Here is a 15,712-nt window from a genome sequence, read left to right as displayed (position 1 = left end):
CCATAAAATGTTAACATCTGCCTATCCCAGATCTTTGGAAAGGACTGAATAGGTGGATAAAAATGCCAAATCCAGTCTGAACATCTGGCTGACTGTGCAATGAGCCATAATTATATTTATATTGCCAAGTCATAAGATTTTATGATTAGAGAAATACTTACTGAACTGTTAATAAGTACTAAGAACATGACTTTTAGTAAGCAGGTTAGGAACTAAAAACTTAAGGGAATAAGCATGAAACTATGATACCAAGGATAAAATGGCTATGGAGCTACAAGATTCCCGGTGAAAGTCGTTAAATATGAGAGTGGTAAAGATAAAGACAGGTAAGATTAATCAGAGCTTTAAGCAAGTAATTAAGAGAATTAAGAAATTGAGGGCATTTTATGCTGTCTAAAGAACAGAATTTGGAGACAGGATAGTATTTTCCAGCTACTGATACAAATTAGCTAGAGGTGGGGAGGGGGAACCAAACTGGCACTGTCAAGGGCTTGCTGACAGACCACAAGCTTAGATTGAATCTTAAGCTTTCTCAGATCTAAGCCTTACTTCCTGTTATTTGTAGAAGTTAAAACGCCCCAGGAACTCAATGGAGAATCAGCACACTTGTTCCCTTCTATAAATCTTCCATTCCACCCATTTCATAGCAATTAAAATCTTTGACTGAATTTTATTACAATGAAATGAAAAGCAACTGGTCTGATTTTACCATGCATACATTCTAAGAAAATGTAAGAAAAATCTGATGTAAACTACTGAGAAAGGGCATATAGTATCTTTTCTGGATATTCATCAGTTAAAATAAACAATATTTCTTACACAACTGGACAAAACTGGCTTTAGTAATCTGATTATTTGGCGATCACTGGTTCTCAATAAAAAAAATATCGTGGAACTTTCTTTTACAGACTGTGCTTGAAATAATACAGCAAATAACACTGTTAACGCTTTACAATTAATCTGACTGATTGTTTCATACACAAACAGATGCCTAATCATTATTTCTCCAAATGGGAGACTATTCTAAGGAAAGCATCTTTCATATTAATAAACAGAAGAATGAACCTATGCCTTTAAATATAAATGTTACAAATTTATGTCTTCCCACTTTGCTTGCAAACAACTGATTAAAGTAACCAATCATCCTACCATAGTATTTCCCTCACGAAACTTAGCAGCATATTCATGCTATGTAAGATGGATGTCAAGGCCCACTTCAAAACTTCATCCCAAGAAAGTCAAACTCGTGGAAGTAGATTCTTTCAAAAGGATCTTTTATTAGGAGAAGTTGATAGCAGGCATACTAGACAGGATCTGAGGATTAAAGTGTCCCAAGCAAAACCCCACCCCATAGTTCATCCAGCCAGTTCAAACAGGCCAATCCCCAGGTGTTAGGCTCCATGTGGGAAAAGGGAGATAACATCAGGCCAGCTCCAGCAGCGATGTTTTGGCAGCTTTTCACACCTTCTTCTCACCCCCTTTACTAGCTGACAACAGGGGGAGAGATGGTTCCCAGAGAAATATGCAGGAAAGCAAAGTGTTACATTGTAGCGATAGAGGAAGTCAAGGAAATAACCTGCAACCCCCTCCCCCCAGGAGTATGGCAGAACCCAGGAAGAGAAGAGAGCAAGATTCAGGTCAGGATGAAAGAGGGAAGAAAAGGATTGGGTTAGGAAGGGGGAAGGGGAACCCTGTAGATATGGGTTCTGACAATGGAACTGAATGCTACACCTTACAGTCCAATTATAGTCCATGCTGCCCAGTCATGATCCATATTCCAGATCTGCCTGCTACTATATTCTAATTCAGGGATCTTCAAACTAGGCCCTTTTATGACTTGTAGACTTCCAACTCCCAGAATTCCTCAGCCAGCATGCCTGGCTGAGGAATTCTGGGAGTTTATTTATTTATTTAATTAGTTTTATATACCTCCCTATTCCCGAAGGACTCAGGGCGGTTTACAGGGCAAAATTTAAAAGACAATATAAAAGTTGAAATACAAATAGAATTAAAATGAATTAAATTAATTAATAGCCCAACAAATTTAAACAAAGTTTAAAAACTTAAAACCCCTCAGTCCAGGCCAGATAGATCAAAGAACCAGGTTTTCAGGATCCGGCGAAACGAACGAAGGTCGGGGGCGGTTCGGAGTTCCACAGGCAGATCGTTCCATAGGGCAGCCGTGCCCACAGAGAACGTCCTCCCTCTGGGGATCACCCGCCGGCACTCCCTGAGCGGTGGCACCCCAAGGAGGCCCTCCCTATGGGAGCACACAGGACGATGGGAAGTTGATGCTGGCAGCAGGTGCTCCCTAAGATAATCCGGGCCCATGCCATTTAGGGCTTTATAGGTCATCACCAGCACCTTCAATCTCACCCAGAGGGCAACTGGAAGCCAATGCAGCTCGCGGAGAAGAGGCGTTACACGGGAGTATCGGGAGACTCCCATCACAACTCGCGCGGCTGCATTCTGCACCAGCTGAAGCCTCCGAGTGGTCCTCAAGGGCAGCCCCATGTAGAGAGCGTTGCAGTAGTCTAACCGGGAGGTCATGAGTGCATGAGTGACTGTGCTTAGGGCATCTTGGTCCAGATAGGGCCGCAACTGGCGCACCAGGCGAACCTGGGCAAAAGCCCCCCTGGTCACAGCTCCTATATGATCTTCCAAACTGAGCCATGAATCCAGGAGGACACCCAAGTTGCGAGCCCTATCAACGGGGGGTAACACCTCACTCCCCCCAGTTAGCGATGGGCAAAGCTGGTTCTCCCGAGATGCCGGTATGCACAGCCACTCAGTCTTGGCGGGATTGAGTCAAAGCCTGTTTCTCCCCATCCAAACCCGGACCGCCTCTAGGCAACGGGACATCACGTCGAGGGCATCACTGGGTTGGTTCAGGGTGGAAAGAAAGAGCTGGGTATCATCAGCATACTGATGATACCCCACCCCGAAACCACGAATGAGCTCACCCAGCGGCTTCATGTAGATGTTGAACAAGAGGGGAGAGAGGACCGACCCCTGAGGAACTCCACAAATGAGAGGCCTCGGGGCGGATCTCTGCCCTCCCATCAACACTGACTGCGAGCGGCCCAGGAGGTAGGAGAACCACTGTAAAACAGTGCCCCCCACTCCCAACCCCCTGAGACGCCGCAGTAGGATACCATGGTCGATGGTATCAAAAGCCGCTGAGAGATCTAACAGGACTAGGACAGAGGAACAACCCCTGTCCCGAGCCCGCCAGAGATCATTCACCAGCGCGACCAATGCCGTCTCCGTGCTGTACCCGGGCCTAAAGCCCGATTGGTACGGGTCTAGATAATCAGCTTCCTCCAGGAACAAAGGAAGCTGATGCGCCACCACGCTCTGACAACCTTCGCTAAAAAGGTTCCATTAGGCGCCTGGGGCGGAACCACCTGGTTGGTTCCGCAGCCCAGCAGCGAGGGGTGGCAAAACGGAAGGCCAACCGCAGGAGATGATGACCGGACCATGACAGGGGGACAATAGTTGGCGAGCCCCCTCCCAGATCATCAAGCCACTGTCCAGATAGAAAAAACTAGGTTGAGAGTGTGACCCCCCTCATGAGTCGGACCCTGAATTATTTGGGTCAGGTCCATGGCCGTCATGGAGGCCATGATCTCCCGGGCTAACTCTGACGATCCCCCCAGGGAAGGAAGGTTATAGTCGCCCAGAACTATAAGTCTGGGAAACTCAACCACCAACCCTGAAAGGGCGTCGAGAAGCCCGGGCAGGGCCGTTGCTACACTGCTGGGCGCCAGGTATGTCAGCAACAAGCCCAACTGAGCCCCAGGGCCACACCTCAGGAGGAGTGACTCACTCCTGCCCATCTGTACAACAGTGGTTTCCCACGGACATAAAGTCTCCCGTATAACCACCGCCACACCCCTGCCCCTACCCTGAGCCCGCGGCCGGTGAAGGACACAGAAACCTGGAGGGCAAAGCTCAGAGGGACACCTCCCTCTGAGCCCAACCAGGTTTCCATAATGCATGCCAGATCCGCGCGTTCCTCCTCGATCAAATCACAGAGGGGAGCTTTGTTCACAACGGATCTGGCATTAAAATAAACCAGCCTGAGCTCAGGGGCCTGATCCCCCTCACCCCGGATAAGCGGGTACCAACCGGAGGGTCGGAGTGCGCCACCGCTTGAAGACAGCGGGGGTGTGATCCCAGATGTTGATATGGCCCTCCGTGTAACCGCCTGCTGCCATTCCCAATCGTCGTGGGGATTTGAAACCCCACCCCACTGTTGGGAAAACTGGAGGTTCCCGACCCCAACCCCGTCTCACCGGGAACCATTTCAGGCCCGGACTGACAACCGGTTGATAAAATACACCCCATATCCCTCCCAACTTTACCATCCCCCCCTCCCTAACCCCTTAAAACAACCAGCTAAAAAACATACCAGGGACCTCTTAATACGTTTCCACCAATGGCCCCTGTCTATGCCCAACCACCTCTCGGGGTCCCAACAATTGGGCCCGTCCTTAAGGGAAGTAGAAGAAAGAGCAACAGGTCGTACCCAGGAGGAAGGAACCCTCCTGAGGACATACAAGTCCGCGCTAGAATAACACAACCGAACCACTTAGGGCAGTTATGAGCAGCTAGATGGTCAACTAATACTGAAATGATGTTAAAGTAATATTAAGTCCAGAGAGTGTCTCAGATCCACCGATCCGGTCCTGCTCTCACCCGAGCCGGCAACCAGACAAAGGAGCCACAACTGTCCTCTCACAACAGTTGAGGTGTCGAATCTGGGGTAGACTGATCACGAAGTACCGGGATAGACCCACCCCAACTGATCTCTCACATCAGTGGGGTGGGTTGATGGTCAATTCAACCGCCCTCTCACCACAGTCGATTCCCGGGTCCATTCCAGGCTATTTAAAGGAAAGTCACGGGAGCAAGAACATATAAACCATATGCATGTCCAGCCAAGCCGACCCAATGGGTGGCAAGATGGTAATTGGCGGAGGTGTTCCAGGGACATGCTTCCGGAGGGGGGGGGCCACCGCATCATAAAGCGGTGCCCATAAACAGTTCCAAGGCGCAAAATTGCGGCCACGGTCAATCTTCAAGCCGCCATGATATCCCGGCCATTGTCACCGTTCCCAAAGGAAGGAAAACAAAACAGCGTCTACCAACTGTTCCAAGGTGCTACATCAATCCTCGGCCGTCACAATCTCCCAGGCCACAGCTGCCACTCCAAGGAGGGAGAGAGGGGGTCTCCTAGCCACCGTTGTCACTCTGGAAGAGGGAAGAGTCTTCGCGCCGCAAAAACGGCGCCTGTCAGCTGATTCCAAGGCAGCAAAATCAATCTTCAGCTGCCATAATCTCCCAGCTGTCACTGCCACTCTGGGGGGGAGACCACAGCGCCGTAAAAACGGCGTCCACCAGTTGTTCTAAGGCGGCGAGATCAGTCTGCAGCCGCCAAAGCCTCTCAAACCCCACCACCATTCCAGAGTTGAAGTCCACAAGTCATAAAAGGGTCAAGTTTGAATACCCTTATTCTAATTATAGGATGGAACATCTAGCAAATGTTTCATGTGTTGGCCTACTGAATGCAGGCATTACAATATTACATTTATACCTGTAAGAAGGTCGCCTAGAAAGAATTTCCCTTCGTTTCTGAGAGTCGGTGACACTGTCCACAGATTCCTGTGAATCTTCACTTTCTGCAATAGTGGAGATCTAGGTATAAAAGTATAGTAATGTTATGATTTTAAACATTATTAACAAGGTACTATTTGAAAATCATAAAAACATCTTTTATGTATGTTTGCAAAATCAGGAAAACAGAAGCGTATTAAGCAAGATAATATCATTATTTAATTTAATGAAAGTTTAAGAAAAATTAAGGAACACAAAAAATAAAATGGAAAAACAATGATCTTTTTGGGTATGTATCAGTTAAAACAAAGCATAGTATCTCTTATGCAACTGCACAAAAACTGGCTTAAGTAATCTGATTTTTGGGTGATCATATTCCAATGTAGCTGCACTTTAAATAACCCAATCTGTCAGAACCCATTCCTATTTCATTTTTATCTATCCCAAAATCAAATCTCACCTTTCTCTGGGTTCTGCCATACTCCCAAGGCAGAGGGGGGATGTGCTGTGGGTTTATTGCCTCTACTTCCTCTATCTGCTACAATGTAACCTTTTGCTTTATTGCCTGTGTCCTCTATCCACTACAATGTAACAATTTGCTTCCTGCATTCTCTCTCTCTCTGAACTTTATCTCCCTAAACTGTCAGGTAGAACAAGGGAGGAAATAAGGAATGTAACCTCAGTGCCTGGTTTATTTCTAAGCTCTCAGAGGAAGGTGTGAAGAAGCAGCCGACCATCGCTGCATGAACTGGAGACGGACCAATGTTATCTCCCCTTTTCCCACAATGGACCTAACACCTGGGGATTGGCCGTCCCATACCGGCCAGGCGGACTATGGGGTGGGTCCTTGCTTGGGGATACTTTAATCTATTCTCAGCACGGGAAATCTCAGATCCTGTCTATTATGCCTGCTATCAACTACTCTTAATAAAAGTTCCTGTTGGAAGAAAATGTTTCCAAGAGTTCTGCTTTCTTAAGATGTGGGGTTGAAGTGGGATTGAAATATTTAAAAATATTTGTAGGATTTTAGATTTATTAAATTCCTGTCCTGGTAAATATTAATATCAGAACAAAATAGAAAGAAAAATATTTCTGATGTTATAGTTATAACCAAGAGCTATAGTTATGGTATTTGCCTATTTCACTTATTCACATCTTTAAGAATGAAAAGTTCCACAAAATTAATAAAAGATCTATCTAATCTAGCATCAGGATTTCAATCATGATCAGCCAGATATTTTAGGAAGGCAACCACAAAGCAATTTGTATAGTTCCCGTTATACTTATAAATTAACAACATGATGGAAACTTATTTAGGAAGATACCAGACTCATATTAAATATTTAGATTTTGTCATTTTGGAGAAGTATATAAGCCTTTTATTTTAAACCAAAAATGAAAACTATTTTCTTACTCAGTACATATGAACTATTTTAAATGACTAACTAGTCATACACAAATATGGAAATACATTATCTCTTTCTTAAAATAATTTTTATGTATGTTTTATTTTGTTCTTGTTATAGTGATATATTACGGTAACTAGATAAATACAATCAATAGAAGCATGTGTGTATGTAGTTTTAACAATACAAAGATATATTACTGTTCAGCAGGAACTAAAATGGTTACTATTTTCTTGAGATGGACTACATATTCTATCACAAACATTTTCAACCTATTATTTCCTCCAATGAAGATGTGACACAACCCATGTTCTTAGTATTTTTAATCTGAATCAGAAAGAAAACTTTATTGAGAAAAACTTTGACAGAGGAGACAAACCATTTTAGCAATAAAGCTCCAAGGTCCCATCTGAGCACATTCTGAAGTAACTTTTTACCCTAACCAGTGTGTACAGTATATATTCTTCTATTAGGGAAGTCGCAATTCAAATTTAAGACAAAATAATAATTAAACTTAAGCAGTATGGATTATCTGTGGAATAATAAAAGAGGACTATCACAAGGCATTGTTTAGAACTCACATTCATCCTGCTATTTTCAATTTTTTTATTGAAAATAAACGAAGAAAAAAACAAAGTTATAGTTAAAAATCTTACAGATAAGAAAAAAAACACTGTCAGAAAAAATAGACTTACAAATAAATAGTAAAGAAAGTTAAATATTTGGGAATATACTTAACGGCAAGATGTGCAACGATAAAAGAAGATAATTATATAAAATTACTAAATCAAACAAAATTAAGTTGGAAAAATGGAAAACTTACAACTACCAGTGTTAGGAAGAATAGCTACTGTGAAAATGAGTATTTTATCAAAATTCCATTTTTTATTTCAAACAGTACCTATAAAAATAGAGAAAAACCTTTTTGATGATTTGAATACACTGATCTCGAAATTTATTTGACAAGGAAGGAAAGCCAGAATTAAACTGAAAACATTACAAGAAGCTAAAGAAAATGGAGGATTTGGACTACCAAATTGGATCTTACATTACCAAGCATGTGCTCTAACATGGTTAAAATAATGGTTAACCCTTAGAAAACAAAAGGTTGCTATATTTAGAAGGACATGACTTGCAACTTGGATGGCACACATTTTTATGGTATGAAAAGAATAAAACCCATAGATATTTCCAAAACCACTACATAAGAAACACATTATTATTTGTACAGGGAAAGATAAAACCAAAAATCTATACGAAAATCCCTGGATGGCTATCAACGATGGAAGCTTTTGTTCACCCAAACTTAAGTTAAATTTGAGAAAATTCTAACATATAAGGATATTCTGAACACAGATAGGAAATTAAAATCTAAACAAGTTAGAAGATCTATGACTTATCATAGTGGCCTCGACTGCAAATGTAATAGAGGTATGATAAAGATGTTAAAATATATCATTTTTATAAAGACCAGACAATGTTTGATCAGGTATTTCTGACTTCTGATGAAAAACTGATTAAGAAATTGTATAACCTTTTATTGAATTTGAAAATGGAAGATGAACAAGTAAAAGAAACAATGATAGTATGGGCAAAATTTTTTGGATACAATATAGAATTAGATAAATGGCAAAATCTTTGGGGAAAAAACTATAAATTGACAATGGCAACTTCATATAAAGAAAATTTATATAAAATGTTTTATAGATGGCATCTTCCACCTGTCAGATTAGCAAAAATGTTTAAAAATATGTCTAGTAAATGCTGGAAATGTAATCAAAATCCTGGTACATATTATCACCTGTGGTGGACATGTGTTAAAGCAAAAACATTTTGGACAAAAAGACATACTTGGTTAGAAAAGATGTTAGGGAAACACATAGATTTTAAACCTGAACTTTTTTATTAGTCATAATTCCAGAAAAATTTGATAAACAAAACTGTATGTTTAACATTACATGTATTAACAGCAGTGAGGACTGCATTTGCATAGCACTGGAAAAAAGAAAAAACACCATTGGATGAAGAGATAATCAAGAAAATACTGGACTGTGCTGAAATGGATAGACTTACATCAAGAATCAAAGAAAAAGAAGACACAGAATATTTTCAAACATGGAACTTATTTTATCAATAGCTGGAAAAATGAGATAGAGTAAGAACTTAACTTCTACTACTAAACAAAAAATTAACCCAAACACGTTGTTCATTAAGCACTAATGAATTGTAATAACAGAAAATTAATAAAATATTTTTTTTAAAAAAGAAATCACATTCATAAAATTAAATTGGTACCTGCAATTTACCTGAACTGTCTGGACTTGTGGAGACTGAATAACCGACGGCTGGGCAGCTTGAATAACACCATGGACTTGAACTGTCTGTCCATTAGGCAACTGCACTAAGGTCACGGTGGGAGCAGAAGATGTTGCATGAGCTGCAGGCATGGATACCTAATGAAAGAGTGACACATTTTTAAAACATTTAATGTCAATGTAAGAATAGGAAACTCCCAGTTGGCAGACCATTTGCAACTCCTAAATGACTCTTGTGTGGCTTGCCACAGGTTCCCAGATCTCACCAGCTGCCTATCTTGCACCAACCCTTGCTTCTACCAAAGTTCCTAAGTTAACATTCTATTCCAGTTATATAGCCAGACTTTGTTAAGCAGATGTATTTGGATGCAATATTTGAACTACTTGGATAAAATTAGCAATGATTAGCTTTTGTAAGAAATCTAGAAATATATACCTACAATCAGTTATGTAGACTTTCCTTTGATGCAATTAATATCATTAACTTTATTTAGCTAGCTCTATAAAATTATGAAACTTCCAATATGCAAAAAATTTGTGACATGCTACAGGGATCCTGCAGGAATTGTGAACATGCACATTGTTTATGATGAATTAGAAGTCATCATTTCAGTTTTTCATCAGAAACATCCAAGGATGTGAATATCCTTTTGCTTTGTACAGACTTAGTACTAACTTTTAAAGCTAATTGCAAAGCAGTGAATATTTTATGTTCAAATCCCTAAAAATCCACTATATTTTTCATAGAAGTGTTCACTATTAGGTTGTGCAATGTACTTTTGAACAATTTACTATTCTCACATTTGAAGCATTTGGTGGCCATACTCAGTGAGAAGTTATGATCAGTTGATCATATAAAGTGCTATGAAAATGAATATTAATAATGGTTATTGGAATCAGATTATTTCTCTAACAGAAGATACAGTAAGTCTAGCAACTGTATAATACTCTCTGCATTTTCCATCCCTTGCTAGTCCAATCTGTTACCCCTTGCACCAATTATACAGGTAGTCGTCAATCTACGACCACAATTGTGCCCAAAATTTATGTTGTTAAGTGAGAAATTTGTTTAGGAAATTTTTGCCATTTTACCATTTTTCTTGCCACATTTATTAAGTGAATCATTGCAGTTGTTAAATTAGTAACACGGTTGTTAAGTGAATCTACTTTCCCTATTGACCTTGCTTATCAGGAGGTCACAAAAGGTGATCACATGACTCCAGGACACTGCATCCATCATAAATGTGAATCAGTTGTCAAGCACCTGAATATAAATCATGTGACCATGGGGATGCTACAACAGTCATAAGTGTAAAAAATGGTCATTAAGTTCCTTTTTTCAGTGCCACTGTAACTTCGAAGGATCACTAAACGAACTGTTGTTTAAATTGAGGACTACCTGTATAGGCAAATTTATATAGGTGAATATTGTTCTGGTTGATACAACTATTAAGAAAACAATTATTTTTTGTCTACTGACAATATATTGAAAGGCTGTGTTTGATTTACTGCAATTAATGGGATTTTAAAAGCCTTTGTTTCTATTAAAATATAATATTACAATTCTAAATATTTTTAAAAAGTGGTTTGTTTTTTTCTTTTTGCTCTGAATGGGAGCCACAAAATTAACTTAATGATTATTGCCAAGGCTACTTCTTGAATCTACAACATGTCATTAAACACTACATGGCAACTAGCATATTTCTTATTGTATCTGACTTAAAAAAATAAATAAATACAAGTATTCTGCAAAGCAAATTGCCAGTCTCCATGCTCATCTTTATTTCCAAAACTACCTCTTAGAATCAAATAGACCCCATAAAATGGTGAATAGCTTTAATCTGAAATATGCCAACAGAGTTGGAAAAGAATAAAACTATGTAGAAGGACTACATAGGTTGGCAGATTGTATTTTGGTATATTCATGCTTTACACAGATGCATAAAACATTACAAGTTAAAACATTCTCAGATTTATGCAGCCATTTTGAGTTTAAAATATCCTTACATCTTTTTCCAAAGGAACAAAGTAGGGACTTTCACATTATTTTAAGAGTTTTAAGGTTCTAAAATTGACTTATTAAATTTACTGTTTAAATTTTTTAAAAAATATCTTAAATAGCTGATACTATTTTCTACTGATTCTAAAAAAGTATATAAAATGGTGTAAAATAACTTTAGTGCTTTAAAATGTATTATTTCACTATGGCAGGAATTTTGCAAACGAGTGTCCCACCACTAGCCTCCTTTGAAAATGCCATAAAAATGTCACAAAATTTCCAATTTGTTCCATCAACCCATAAAGTTGCAGATTCCACAGATGGGAAATAAATCAGTCTGTACAAATTTGTACCTGGGCCAATGTTGCAATTTGTGGTTGTGCCTGTACAGTCATCTGTTGATTTTCTGCCTCTGTAACAGTTGAATCTCCACTCTGTTGGTTCTCTGCACCAGATTCCATGGTCATTTAGTTATCTATAATGATCATGATCATCATCATTCACATGTAAAAAATAAAGAATATTTATTATAAAAATAATAAACAGATATTTATTAGTTATTATTTTATATTAGAAATTTTCTTCATTTATATAACAGTCTTGAATTTATGACTCATCGTTTAATGACGTTCAAACTTACGATGATAGCCTAAGAAAGGATGCTTTACAGCAGACATGTCAAACACAAGGCCCGGGGGCCGGATCCAGCCTGCAAAGTGGTTTCATGTGGCCCGCGAAGCCATCCTGGAAACAGTGAGGGAACGGCCCCCACTGCCTTGGCCCTGCCCCAGAGACCCTCCTTCTGCCAGAGACCCTCAGATCTGTCCCACTCCTGCCCAGGCCCCCCTTGATGCAAACGATGTAGAGCTGGCCATGCCCACCCAGTAGGCCATATGCATCTAGCCATGCCCACCCAGTAGGCCACGCCCACCCAGGCCACATCCACCCGGCCCTTTGAGGGCAACCACAATGTTGATGCGGCCCTCAATGAAATTGAGTTTGACACCCGCTGCTTTACAGCCTGTAAAGTACTTCTGACCATCGTAAACTGTTACACCACCTTTCTCCCCAAATCACATGATTGTCATTGGGTTTTAGCAACCTGTTCACACGTAAGTGTCTTGCGATCACTTGTCGTTTTTAATCTTCTCTACCATTTGTCTAGAGCACTCTCTTTGGCCTATGGAGGCAGGCTGACGAAAGCTGAACTCGTTCAGTGGGGTGGAGAAGCCAAACTTAGATCCTTAAGATCTAACTCCATTCCTGCACCCTGCTGGAAACATTCCCTTTCACACTCGGGAGGGGAGCTGATATCCTTTCTGATGATTTATGCTCAGTTTCTGCACCCCACGGAAGGAATTTCCTTCTGTGATAGAGAAGAGCTAAGCCTATTGCTAAGCACATTGATTTGTGCTTTAGATTGTAAGCCGCCCTGAGTCTTCGGAGAAGGGCGGGATATAAATGGGATTAAAAAAAAAGAGCTAATATCCTTCGATAGGCAGTTCTTTCAACCAACCCCTGGAAATGAGAGGGTGACAAAATCGAGTGTTTCAGCTCAAGCAGTGAGGCAGGACAGTAACATAAAGGGGTTGGTGGGCGGGGGGGGGCGGAAGAAAAGGCTCAGCACAGGCTGGGCATGAGTGTCTCTCCCTCAGGATTTCAGCAGGGAAGATTTTCAGCTCTTGAGCAGAGCCTCCCAGAGTCTCCCTCTGCCAGAGACATCCTGGACTACAGTCTGCTTAATGAACCATGCAATCACTTAAAGACCACAGAGAGGAGCGCGGGGATTGCAGTAATTGAACAAAGCAGTCATGTGAATAATCACACGTCTCACTTCATGACTGCCTCGCTTAGCAACCAGTCTCAGTTGTGGTTAAGCAAGGACTGCTTTTGATCATAAATTAATTACTGCAGTTCTGCACACAATTAGATTTAACACTACAAAAATAATACACAACTTTGCATTTATTTAGGAGTAAATTCAAGTAAAATCAACTGCATGTACTTCCTACAGAAAACCTTATGCAAAGTAACAGATAGAAGTTGGCTCCCTGCCCTGCTCCTCCCTTGGCAGCCTCCCAATCAGAGTCCTTGGAAGATCAGAGGACCTCCTGAGTTAAGTCAGACATGATGCTGGGTGAGAAGAAGGGAGAATCACTTATTTCCATAAGTTGTCTCTGATGATTTTTCCAATCTTGCTTATGAGTTATTTTCTATCTTATATGTTTTATCGAAGAGGAGAACTAGCATAACAGGCAATCAAATTAAAGACAGAAGTAGCATAAGATAAATTATGGAACAATAATTGTGATAAACGCTTTTGCCAAAAAAGTTGCAAACAAAATGTCAACCAAGAGTCATGCTAAGATTTGATGGGTCTAGTAATTAAAAATATTAAAATTATCCTTTCTCTTGATGTGGATTTTTAACAGTAATCCTCCTCCAAACAATAAATTCTGATAACCTAGCTTATGTTAAAACTTGCTGTTGTTAAAATTTAGAGATTCTATCTTGCACAACAATATGAGCATTTGGGATTCTGGTTGCACAAGTGCCATTTTGGCCAATACATGCTCATATTGGCCACTCTTGTTATAGTTAAGCAGGAAAAACTACATGTGGCATAGCTTCAACTAAAGCTGGCAATCAACTTCATCTTACAAAAAACATTATAGAAAACCTTCATTGAGCCAATCATGAAGAGTGAAGGAAACAAATATCTATGGGTTTACCTAGTGCCAACTGTGTATAAAACACTCCTTACTTAAAATGTAAGGAGTAAATGACAGTTCATGAATTAAGAAATGAAAAATACTTGTATGTTTGGGGAACTAAGAGAAGGAGGAAGATTGTAACAGATATTAACAAACCCAATTTGATCTTGTGATGTGTAGTTGATTAGTACATGCAGGGAACTAAACTTATAAAGGTAATCCTTGACTTATAACAGTTCATCAAGTAACCGTTAAGTTACAATGGCACTGAAAAAGATGTCTTATGACTGTTTTTCACACTTACAACCATTGCAGCATCCTCGTGATCAAAATTCAGATGCTTGGCAATTGGTTCACATTTATGATGGTTGCAGTGTCCTGGAGTCATGTGATCAGCTTTTGAGACCTTCTGACAAGCAAAATCAATGAGGAATCCATATTCACTTAACAACCATGTTACTAACTTAACAAATGCAACGATTCACTTAATTGTAGCAAGAAAGTCATAAAATGGGGCAAAACTCACTTAACAAATGTTTCACTTAGCAACATAAATTTTGCGCTCAGTTGTGGTTGTAACCTGAGGACTACCTATAGTGTAATAATGAATGACAGAGCTATAATATAGGTCAGGAAGTAGGAATTGTTATTTAGAATGTTATAGCATATGTGAAAATAGAATTAATCGATTGGTGGTAGCTGCATATTATACTTCAGTGAAAGGTCATGAGTTTGGGGGAAAGTTCTGAACAATTGTAACCCAAAGGAAATAAATGATTCTGTGATGGGACATGAATGAATAAAGACAAGAAAGCAAAGAAGTGACAGGGCCATTTGGGGTGCCTACAACAAATGAAGATGGTGATCTGCTTCATGAGTGCTTGCTTATAGTAAGGGCATATCTCAAATTAATTGGAGAAAAGCTCCTTGAAAGAAGCATAAAATGAAAGAAGCTGCAGAGAAGAAAAAATGCATGTAACAAGATTAATTGCTGCATAGTTAAAAATAATATAATCAAAGGAACAGTTAAGATTAAGAGACAAATGAAATGCAGAATGATTTTAATGGAAATATGAAATTGTAGAGAAACGAGAGAAGAGGGATAAAAGGACACCCTTGGAATTATTGAAATTTTAAGGTGATAAAATGATCAGGGATGAAGCTGATGTGAGGGAATTTTGGAGAAAGTATTTTGAAATTTGTATAAGAATTTATTGTATCATAGTTATAAAATAAAAAGATGAAACAAAAATCAATGCTATAAATACTAGTACTGAAGGAAAAAAATAACCAATAACCAATGTTGTTAAGAATGTAGAAAAAGGGCCAATGAAAAGACGGAAATTTTTTAATAAGCTTATTTGTCAAAAATTAGATTTAATTGCAATTCAGGAAGTTCATAAAAAGGAACAACAAAAATATCTGTTAGATCAACCAAAACTAGGAAATCTATTTCTCTCATTAGATCGACAAAAAAAGAGGGGGGTGGCATTATACGTGAATGAGAAATTGGTAGCTAAACAAATTTATAATGATAGAGAGGGTAGAATATTGATAGTTGAGGTAGAAATAAACTATAGGAAGGTGAGGATTGTAGAAATATAGGCCCCGAATGGAAATCAAGAAGAGTTTTTTAAAGCATTACATAATAAGATATGT

At 39.7% G+C, this 15,712-nt stretch overlaps 1 protein-coding gene across 2 annotated transcripts in view; it reads right to left on the bottom strand.

The window, feature by feature from the left end:
* CREB1 (cAMP responsive element binding protein 1) overlaps positions 1–15,712 on the bottom strand; it is a 57,550-nt gene that overhangs the window by 23,483 nt on the left and 18,355 nt on the right. For both annotated transcript variants that reach the window (XM_081329752.1, XM_081329751.1), the window contains exons 2-4: positions 11,693–11,814; positions 9,332–9,478; positions 5,600–5,700 (exon numbers count right to left, since the gene is read on the bottom strand). In XM_081329752.1, coding sequence (XP_081185878.1) covers positions 5,600–5,700; positions 9,332–9,478; positions 11,693–11,806 — 362 coding nt within the window. In that variant the 5' untranslated portion in view covers positions 11,807–11,814. The remainder of the gene's footprint in view (positions 1–5,599; positions 5,701–9,331; positions 9,479–11,692; positions 11,815–15,712) is intronic.

This window comes from Vipera berus (assembly GCF_964194415.1).
Source record: "Vipera berus genome assembly, chromosome: 1".
Taxonomy (NCBI): Eukaryota; Metazoa; Chordata; class Lepidosauria; order Squamata; family Viperidae; genus Vipera; species Vipera berus.
The sequence above is the reverse complement of the archived record's forward strand: the minus strand, read 5'-3'. Positions and strand labels throughout refer to the sequence as shown.